Here is a 10,871-nt window from a genome sequence, read left to right as displayed (position 1 = left end):
TATCTATATCTATATAATGTCGAAAGTGTCGAAAATGTTGTCCTATTAGTACCTGTATCGTATATTTATGTATGTATATATACATTCAGTTTGCTATGTATTTGTATGCTATCATGTACAGAGACATATACTGTGTACATGCTTCCATAGCTGGCTTTATATATTTCATATTTAGATTGAAATAGATACGAGTGCATATTGGTTTTGTTTATTGTCTATCCATAGCAAACATGTGCATATAATATATGAAAGTACCTTCGGACTAATGTAGGATTATATCTGGCATATGTGCAAAAGTATTCAACTTTTAACTTCCTAATACGATATTTGGTTCGAATCAGAATTACCTGCACCACGCATAGTGATTGTCTTGTGTTTGTTTAATTAAAGTTTATTGCGGCTAAAAAACTGCATACTGTGTTGACAATGTATAAACTTACCCACGTATGAAGATAAATCAGCTGCATACATGATATCTACGCAGTCAGATGAAATCATCCCATTTTACGATCAAACACAGACGTAAAAAGGGTAGTCTAGTATTTAGATCCCGAAAGTATTAAACGTACGCTTATTCAAATTTGCTACTGAAAAACGGGTCTGTATATGAGCATGGTAGGACAACCTAATTTCATATCTGCATAGTTTCAACAGCTTGTTTATCTTCTGTACTTTTTATTGCGATGATGCTATAGTAGAGTATTGACAACATGTTTACCTGGCAACATACCTACAGAGCTCCACCGGCATCGATAAGGAAATTTCGATACGCGGATGTCAGGTCGCGTACGTGAAGACATCGCGGAGTAAACGGGATTGCCTGCAAGTTATCACGGCAGATAAAGTGCAGTACCTCATCAACTTTGACCCGAAAACTGTGGAAAAATGGATTTCTGAGATCGAGAAGGTGTGTAGACCGGTTGCTGATGGTCTAGTTCAGTAATCTCTCAGGTTGTTACAAAGATATCCTCCACAGACACTTCACAAATACTCACCTCATGACATGATTTCCACAACTCATCTCATGACATATCTCACGTTATTCACACTGCGTAGATACACTCGGCACAGAAGATTCAGAAGCAAACGTCTCTGCTGTCTCATGAGGAGGTAACGCTGGCGAGTAGTCCCACAGTGGAGGATGCCAAGAAGAAGCAACCAGCCATGCCAGAGGTGGTGCAGTTCGACACGGACAACAATGCTTTCATGGTAAGGAACACCAGCTGACCTTTTAACCTAAGTACATGACTATATGCTATAACTTAAACTATGTGACTATCTGATGTATGTAAATATATGTTGAAGACCTGGTCTTAAATCTTGAATAGACTCGTTTATGGGTCTTTAGTGAAGTATGCCACGTTGTAGATTGAGGGGATGGCCGTGAGGAAGTATATAGACAGATGAACAGTGAAAAGCGAACTGTTACCGATCGTTTGTTTGATAAGGTGATTAGAGTGGTTGCGGTTAGGTTTTACAACAAATACATAACAGTACATACAATCACACAGCAAACATGCATGTTCTGTACACTGTGAGCAGGAAACAACTGAACATACGTGTGTTTGTGTAGACTGGTCATCTCTAGCATTCAAACTTTCCGCGCTAACCCTTGCCCCATTTCCGCTTCTACTGTCACAGAACTTACCGAAAGCCTGGAGCGCCATGCTGGAGACCTCCAACATCTCCAAAGACTTGCAAGCCAAAGACCCCCAGGCCGTGCTTGATGTGCTTCAATTCTACGCCAAGAACTCAGTGCATATGAGTGATGACTTCGACCGGGTCTACTCGTAAGTCTAATCGTTCCTTGTGTTCTATATCACTCTGTATTAACGAGCCTCGATATTATCTCAAAGGGGTTCATTGTCGAGAGGCAGTCCGGAATATCTAGCTAGCTTGGAAAATACTCAATCAGGTTGAACCCATTCTTCGTCTCGACAATTGTTTGTAACGTTCGAGTCCTGTACATGAGTGGATAAATATATCTGCTTGATTTATTGGAGTTAATCGGAAAAGTATGTTGCTTGGCAACTAAGCTGAAAGAAAATGTCTTCCCAATCTCTGAGTTCAGGAAGTTCACCCACTCGACGTACAATGAGGGGCTTGCCCCATTGGTCCCTGCGAACGATCGGAAGAGCAGCGTGCTTCTAATGTCAGAGAAGAACAACATAGCCGTCGAGGAGCCTGAAATTAGCCCTGCCGAACCCAGGTGGAAGAAAGGTATCATATATATATACAGATAAGATAGTACTGACAATAGTAGTACGCGTAGTATTGGCAGTATCAATGCGAATGTATTCACAGGGTCAGCACGTTTGTTCATACTCCCTTCCTAGACATGTCTGTGCACAATGTAAGGATATAGCGATTTAATTAAAAATACGGACGAGGACACGAAAACAATCCGATTTTCCAACTTCTAGGCTTCTTCACCCATTTAATACCTTCGTGTGGGTACTGACCTAATTTTTTACTAAAACCTCTTCAGAAATCGAGCAACGGCGATACAAAACTGGTTCCACTGGCTCGGATTCAAGCCATACTAGTCAGAGCGATGCCAACAGCGCAACGACAATCAGTCCTCGTCCATCGAAGAATTCTATAGACAAAACAACTGCCTCTCCGGTTGTTGCCACCCCCAAGAGAGTCTTCGATCTACCGTCAGATACTCCGTTCTATGAGCTGAAGAAGCGACTATGTATGTAGGCATATGGTACTGTGCCTAGATATTTTATATGTATGTATAGGGTACTCATCCTCATGGTGTTTTACTAGATATTTTATATATCTATGTATATATTATTTATAAAATATAACAGATGTATGTATAGATATAAGTATAGATGTTTGGAATATATGTATATATATTGGGAAAAACTGTATCGGTATCCGGAATATGTGTATAGATATTTGGAATATCTCTATGTATAGATATTTGAAATATTTGTATAGATATTTGGAATACATGTATAGATATTTGGAATACATGTATATATATTTGCGCTATACGTATAGGTATTTGGAATATATGTATAGATATTTGAATATGTATGTATAGATATTTGAATATGTATGTATAGAGATATGGAATATCACGCACTGTGCCATAAATATATGGAATACAACTTTTTCCGTGCGGTGCCAAATTTCATGCTGTGCTAAATTCAGAATTCAAGTATTGTTTTGAGCGTCTTGATAAGTCTCTTTTATATCTCGCATACTTGCCGCACTATATTACCATCCACTTTGTTTAGAATCTCTTACATGCGCAAGCAAATCGGTTTTCTGCTCAGTGTGACAGCTCACTGAAACCCGGCGCGATTTACTGTCATTATTCAACAGGGAATGTGGCCAAGTTTGAAGGAAATCCTCTTGAAGTCTACACGGGCGCAGTAGTTGTCGGCAAAGGGTATGACTGATATTCCCAGTGCTTATTGGTACAGTTTATTGGCCTGTCAGTTACTACGCTGAGTCGTTAGTCTGTATTGTCATGGCCATCTTGATTTATGTTCTCGGATCTTTAATATGATACCAACTAAGACTGAAAATGATAATTGGGGTTGTCAACATTTTTATTGACAACCCCAAATTCTAATTTTTATCCGTTTATTCTTTCAATCGACGAATGAACGGTGTTCGGGGTTGTACTAAAAAGGTAGTCGGAGCTGTCGATATTCGGTTCACTCTGTGTATTCATTCAACACGTTCAACGGTTATGCTACTTCCTAATTCAGGGCCTCGGGGTGCGTTTACAGCGCCACGAAAAAGGATGGAACGGGCGTGGTAGCGTTGAAGGAGATGAAACTTAAAGAACAAGATCGCATCGATCTGATTGCTAATGAGATTGAAGTGATGAGAGACAGTCAGAATCCAAACATTGTGAATTATATTGAGAGCTTTCTGGTGGAGGATGTTCTCTGGGTAAGTCTTGTGCGAACCGTGTGTGCCCACTACCTGTTTCTTAACTGCTATTCAAAGCAATTGTCGTGATACATATCGAAATATATCTAAAATACATCTAGAGCATCTAGGATTTTTTGTTACATCTAGTGTATCTAGATTTTTATGTTGCATCTGGAGCATCTAGAGTTCTTTGTAGAGGTTTTGTCACAAATGCTTCGTTGCCTAGCTATGGCAATTTTTTTCTTTATTGCTACATGTACCACGGGCACCCATATGAAGCACCTTGCTACACATGAGTATTTTTTTCTCAGCAATTAGACTGAAGGCCCCATTCAACACGACTGAAAATTAGTTTCTGATTATAAACGTCAAGATGTGCTAACAAATGAGGCAGCCGCCTGGAGTACAATTTCCGATCGATTTTGTAGATAGATTGACCACTATTGACTATCCAACGATTACGTATTGTCTCGATTGGAATTGGTTTCTGGGAGCGAAGAATCGAAAAGCTCATCTGCCTCCGCGTTTCTACAACCTACCCCCTCCGTAACGCAGGTGGTGATGGAGTATATGCAGGGTGGTTCACTGACTGACACAATCGAAGCCAACTTCTGCACAATACCCGAAAGCCACATGGCGTGCATTGTGAAGCAGACCCTCAATGGCCTAGATCACTTGCACAAGCAAGGCATCATCCATCGCGACATCAAGAGTGATAACTGCTTGCTGGATAATCACGGCAACGTTAAAATAAGTAAGTGGGGTACTAGGCACAAGATGACATAAGAAATTATGATTAATATGTGGAGTGCTACGAATAAGAAGATACTTTTGCACAAGATTTTGTATTATATGTGTACACAGTAGAAAACTCTACCTTAGCAAATACCTATGGAGGTCTATCATAATATTTGGGGTTTGTCATTGAATCTTTTCATTCATTTGTCGGCTGCCACCTACCTTCATTTTACTCGAACACTCCTCTTGACTCTGCTCCTAACTGTCCTACGGTATCCGCCTAAATCGTTTCTCCACCATAGCCGACTTTGGTTTCTGCGCGAGTCTGACGCCTGAAGACAACGCAAGATACACCATGGTAGGCACACCCTACTGGATGGCCCCAGAAGTTGTGAAGCAGTCCGCATACGGACCAAAGGTCGACATATGGTCTCTGGCTATTATGATTATAGAGATGATTGAAGGGGAGCCACCATACCTGGATGAGGAGCCACTCAAGGTGAGTCGAAGCTTGGCCAGTGGTGATAGTTGTATATGAACTTCATATATCGCTGATGTCTTATGCCGTTTGTAATGTGTCTCCGTGATTATAAAGTAATCATTGCTTTACTCGTTGTAGGCTGCTGTTATATTTGTGGGCTGCTGTTATGACCTTGCTTGGTATTTCGCGAGCTGCTGATTGTTTATGTTGGAGTACATTTGATTGATGCGATTGTTCAATATCGCGGAGATGTCAGTTGTGTAAGAGTTGGTGTGGTTCTTTACCGTTTTTGTCGAGATACGATTGGGTCGCAGTCACCCGCCTATGCCCTCAAATCGAATACCGTTGTTCATGTCCTCTTCACATACAACGCGCATTATCTACAGGTCTTGTACTTGAAGCTAACATTTGTAAACCTGCAACCCCCCAGCATACTCTTACTCTCGTCTAAAACCGCGATATCCATTCGGTCCTTCCCTAGGCCTTGTATATGATCACTACCATCGGCACCCCCGAGCTCAAGCATCCCGAGAAGTGTTCTGTCGAGCTGCTCAACTTCCTCGGTGCCTGCCTGACTGTGGACGCGGAGAAGAGGAGGACCGCGGCAGAGCTGCTCAATGTATGATTTCTGTCATGACAATAGGACAATAGCCTATGTCTTCCTGTGTGCCCGTTCCTTCCAGTGTATCTACTAGGATATTCGTTCCAGACTGTATATCTACTGTGTTCGATTCTTCCTGTATTTCTAATTGAGTACAACTGAGGCTATGCGGCTAGAGCAGTATGAGGAATTCATGCAGGTTGACCCGGTTGCAGCTGAAGTTGCGTAATTTAGACAATTTGTAGATGCAGTATAGCTTTTACAGTCTTGAATAGTTTGCGCTCTTGCAATCTACAACACTCGGTTAATGCTAAGACCCAACTTGGATGCTTTCTTGTCGATTGGTAGGAGTTGGCGTTGGCAAAAAGATATGGACACGATCGGGAGACCTATATATAGTAAATCGAAATCTAAAATATATCTATCGTCAATATTTTCCTATTTGATATCTTCCAACCTAATCTGAGTTATTCAACCCTAAACCCCTACAGCATCCTTGGTTGAAGCAAGCCTGTCCTCAGAAGATGCTGGCTAAAGACCTGCTAGATGTTGGGTCTTCAACCAAAGCACCAGCGGGCGGCAACTAATTCGCGAAGCGTTTAATTTGAAATCAATCTGCGAAGCAATTAATCTGCAAAGCGAAGCAAATAATCTGCAACGCACTACTCTGCACCACAGTTTGCAATGCATCAGTCATGATCCTGAACAGTGAGAGGAGGTCGGAAGTAAACCAACAGAGGGATCGTACCCGATGATATAATCCTTTTTATAAGCTCGAAAGGCCGAGGCGTCCGCAGGTTCGCGTAATTGAAGAACTCGTTTCAGTCAGCTGTCTCAGTAAATAGTTTGACACCAGTACATAGTTTGATACTAGTAGGTTGTTCTGGTAGTTTGATACCGGCCAATAGTTAGATATCCGTAGTACGCTACACTTGAAGAGGTTTAAACCTGAATTAAAGAAATGAAGTAGGATTTCAGGGGTTTTTGGCTCTTATCAAAATTGGAATTGGCTACCGGTAAGTGGTTTGATACCGAATAAAAATTTTGAATAAGGATTTCAGGGATTTTTTGGCTGTTGTTGTCAAGATCGAAATTGAAATGGTAAGTTGTAACTTGAAAAGGACATACCCGGGGTAGGTCCGTGCCTTAAATGCAAACCGTACTTCGAATATCTACTGCGGCCCATGACTCCACCCATTATATTTCACAATATAGGTACTTGAATATTTAAGTATTTTATTTCACTTATAGTTTTTCTTTCAATATTTAATTATGTTCTTGCTGACCTATTTCTTTTACTAACCAGATTGGGGGGTTTGTGTTGATATTTTGATATTTTCTTGCTGACCTATTCTCATTTCTACTAAACAGATAGCTGAACTAATTCTTATTGTTACTTAACTCTTGCAGGACAGGACAGAAAGAAAGCTGTGCCATCAAATCGACCCATGGGTTTCATGATATTCGCATACATGAACGCAAAGTAGAAGCGAATTGGCAGTAGAAAACACGTTAATTCGCCCACTGTATTCGTTAATGTGCGAACAACTCTTTCAACTGCTCGCCGAACAGTGCAAATTAGCCGTGGAAGTTCATACTGTATGTATTGTGTAGGCACAGTACGTAGATGTTAAAGCTGCTATTTTCCAATACAGACCACGTGAAGATCCACTAAAATACAATTCACAATTATACCCATTGAATGCAAACCACCGTATATGATCACCGTATGCTCCTTTTCCATCGCGAGGCACATATTGCCTCTTGACATCGAGCCACGGCATTCGCTTATAAAGTCTGGAAGTATATGCGCGTACAGGTAGACGATATGGTCCCGATGTGACAAAAAAATCATTGATAATAAAAATAGTATAATAACAAAAACTTCACTGACACGGTCGACTCGTTTATTCCTAAATCCGCTGACATTTGCGTTAATGTATGGACAACTAATTCGACTGCTCGCCGGCTCTGCACAGCATGTTTCCAGCGCGTTGTGATGCAATCGATTGCATTCTCAATACGTTCAGACTTGGGTTTACACTAAATACACGTTTTAGGGTTGTGGGTTTAGGGTTGTCGCATGTATACACTTCAAACCTGCTACTTCGGATGGCGACGGTGTTTGCGCTTGTCGTTACTTCTATCCCTGTCTTTGTCTTTGCTCCTCTTCTCCTTGTGGCTTCTATCTTTGTCCTCGTTTCTACGTTTCTTCTTTTTGCGTCTCCGTTTGCGTTCCCTCTCCTTCTCCTCCTCCCGCCTCCGCTTACGCTTTTTACTACTCCTGTCGTCTTTTCTCGATATGTTCTCCTTACTCCTCCTATCCACCCCCCTTTTCCGGCCCCCTGTAGACCCCCTTCGTGGCCCCTCTTCACCCCCGCTAGTCCAAGCATCAGCTGAGCTACTGTCGCTGTAACTGTCACTGGACGTATTGTGTAGGCTGCCGTCTAACGGCTTACCCACATGTTTTGATCGTAACGCGAACACGTGACGGGGTGGTGTCTGTGGGGCCTCGGAAGGTATACTTGCCACTCCACCAATGCCTCGTTCTGCCAGCCCTGGTATAGTTCATACGAATTAACAATCAAGATACGCATGGATTAATTTATAGACTAGCGCGATACGCAAGGATTTTTGAGGTGCGCTTGGTATATGTGACAATGTCATGTTCAGTTTATATGATAAACTTAAACATATATCAAGTGAATATGCTCGGGACATCCATGCATCCGTGTGTCGCGGATGGCTAAGATCATACTCCGGTACGGAACGACTGAAGTGTGTAATGTGCGCATATACCCGTCGTTTGCAATTGTGCACAAGAGGTTGTAAGGTGGCGCGTCTGCTATAATTCTTGTAGTGCGAACGTATTTCCCTAAACACGCACAAGCTCAGTCTCATGCACCGGGCGACAGAGAATGGTTGGATATAAATAGAACGCGAAACTACCAATCAGATAATAATAATTAGAAGACACAGCACCAGCACATACTCAACAAACCTTTAAGACGGCCGAGCAATATCGGCTGCTCGTTGTGTTTTGCGGTCACAGCCATCTGCGTATCCACGACAGCTATGGCATCCATTGAGGGGGCAATAGAAGGGATTGAAGGGGGCATAGAGGGGCCAATAATCCCCCTATCTACAGCGGCCTTTGCAATGCTCGCCGACGGGTTCTGTTCTATTTTTAAACCCGGCTCTACTTTCACTGTGTGTTTCTCGATCGTCTCATCCGCGTTGCTTTCCGCGTCAGAGTCGCTCTCCGAGTCGTCGCCAAACACGGCTGAGAACAGATCCTTAGGCGGCTTGACGGGGGCTGGGGTAGGGTCGTCCAACTCTGCGTCCACCTGCTCTGCCTTGACACCGGCTGCATCGACACTGGGTGCCCCATGTGTCTCGCTCTCCTCTTTGATGTGAGGAGATAGCGGTACATTACGGTACGACGGGTCCACCTCTCGGAATGAGATGCCTTTCTTGATGGGCGCTTCAGGTATAATGGCTGCAGACCGAAGAAAATATACTATGAGTTCTCGAGGACCACTACTATGAGTAGACAGTAGTCAAGTCAAAAGGTATGGCAGTGCAGGAAATATGTCTACCTACAGACCTTTTTCCAATGACTGGTACATGAAGCATGTGGATATTCAGACAATATGAGCCCAGGAGACTATTGAAAGTCAAGTTAGTCAAGTATGTGGAGGTATAGAAGATATGAGGCCATACAGACCTGTGTACAGATGAGAGGGGATGGCGCGGAGATATGATTCGGAGATATAGTTACGGATGAACTATTGAAAGAAAGGCATAATCAGGTGTGTAATTAGACCGGAGAACTCTGTAAATTAGACCGGAGAACACTTTAAATTAGACCGGAGAACTCTGTAGAGGCTGCCAAATGCGGCGAAACCCACGCTAGAGATTGGAGGTTATACTGCAACGGCAGGATACGAACAAACTAGTCAGTAGCGACTAAGCGAGGTATATGCATGTCAAAAACAACACAGTGGCGCTCAGGCGAAAGACATCAATCAGAGACGTCTAGTAGGTAGATTGGCCGACAGTGTGTTTCTATCTTCTGATGACTTTGAACGAGATCTGGGATACTTGTGGGGATGAGCTTCAGTATCAGTTCCGGAGCTGAAGCTGAAGTGATAATTAGGGGTAAGTCTTGCCGGTAGTCTTTTCTACACGTCTGAACAACACAGTCTAGTGGGAGCGCCATAAACTTATACATACCCTTGACCATGCATAATACAAGCACTCCCTAAATGAATAGAAATAGCACGATAAACCAAGATAGAATTGAAATAAACCAAGAAACCAAGTACAATTAAACCAATTAACATTTTGTGAAACCATGATATTCAATTAAACGAATATATAATTTAAACCAAGTACAATTCAACCAATCGAAACTAACAATGTAAATCACGTACAATAAAAACAATAGAAATTAACACATTGTGAAACCAAGATATTCAATTAATCTAAGATATAATTGAACTAAACCAAGTACAATTAAACCTATAGAAATCAACATATTGTAAACCAATAGAAATTAACATATTGTGAAACCATAATATTCCATTAAACTAAGATATAATTGAATTAAGCCAAGTATAATTAAACCAATAACAATCAACATAGTGTAAACCACGAACAATTAAACCAATAGAAATCAACATATTGTGAACCAAGTACACTTAAACCAATAAAAAAATGAACATTTTGTGAAACCCTGATAGTCAATTGATTCAAGATATCGCTAAACCAATGTACCTTCCTGTGACGCGAGGTGGATACCCATTCTACGGCAGAGTAGTTTGTCAGGCACCCATTCCGTCACATGCCGTGCTATACTGGCGAGCACAACTTCTTCAGCACTCTTTTCTGCTATTAAATTGGATCCGCAGACGGTTATACATAGTCGCGAGGGAGAATGAGTGAATCGGTGCTAACGTAGATACATAAACGTGTACAGAAATGATGCTTCGGATATGGCTATAAATTGAATGAAGAGCTCGTCATAGATGTCATGTAACAAACGAGACGAGAATGTAAGCGTACAGACCGTGCTCTGAATACTGAGACGGTATGAGTTGTTGGCATGCGAGCACATCCTTGATAAACCAATAACTTATATATATA

The 10,871-nt window shown here is 41.8% G+C and overlaps 2 protein-coding genes across 2 annotated transcripts in view; one reads left to right on the top strand and one right to left on the bottom strand.

Annotated features, from left to right (window-relative positions):
• Positions 1 to 6,837, top strand: part of SARC_08992 (STE/STE20/PAKA protein kinase) — a 9,206-nt gene extending 2,369 nt beyond the window's left edge. Inside the window, exons 2-12 of the mRNA XM_014297012.1 lie at positions 737 to 907; positions 1,057 to 1,209; positions 1,642 to 1,790; positions 2,072 to 2,220; positions 2,489 to 2,698; positions 3,343 to 3,409; positions 3,735 to 3,921; positions 4,459 to 4,657; positions 4,944 to 5,140; positions 5,604 to 5,741; positions 6,215 to 6,837. Of these exons, the coding sequence (XP_014152487.1) occupies positions 737 to 907; positions 1,057 to 1,209; positions 1,642 to 1,790; positions 2,072 to 2,220; positions 2,489 to 2,698; positions 3,343 to 3,409; positions 3,735 to 3,921; positions 4,459 to 4,657; positions 4,944 to 5,140; positions 5,604 to 5,741; positions 6,215 to 6,310 (1,716 nt within the window). The 3' untranslated portion in view covers positions 6,311 to 6,837. The remainder of the gene's footprint in view (positions 1 to 736; positions 908 to 1,056; positions 1,210 to 1,641; positions 1,791 to 2,071; positions 2,221 to 2,488; positions 2,699 to 3,342; positions 3,410 to 3,734; positions 3,922 to 4,458; positions 4,658 to 4,943; positions 5,141 to 5,603; positions 5,742 to 6,214) is intronic.
• Positions 6,838 to 7,616: 779 nt separating this feature from the next.
• SARC_08991 (hypothetical protein) overlaps positions 7,617 to 10,871 on the bottom strand; it is a gene marked incomplete at its 5' end in the record, with an annotated part of 6,619 nt that continues 3,364 nt past the window's right edge. The window contains 3 exons of the mRNA XM_014297011.1: positions 7,617 to 8,281; positions 8,725 to 9,222; positions 10,503 to 10,616. Of these exons, the coding sequence (XP_014152486.1) occupies positions 7,827 to 8,281; positions 8,725 to 9,222; positions 10,503 to 10,616 (1,067 nt within the window). The 3' untranslated portion in view covers positions 7,617 to 7,826. The remainder of the gene's footprint in view (positions 8,282 to 8,724; positions 9,223 to 10,502; positions 10,617 to 10,871) is intronic.

This window comes from Sphaeroforma arctica (genome assembly GCF_001186125.1).
Source record: "Sphaeroforma arctica JP610 unplaced genomic scaffold supercont1.867, whole genome shotgun sequence".
In the NCBI taxonomy this organism is placed as follows: domain Eukaryota; class Ichthyosporea; order Ichthyophonida; genus Sphaeroforma; species Sphaeroforma arctica.
The sequence above is the reverse complement of the archived record's forward strand: the minus strand, read 5'-3'. Positions and strand labels throughout refer to the sequence as shown.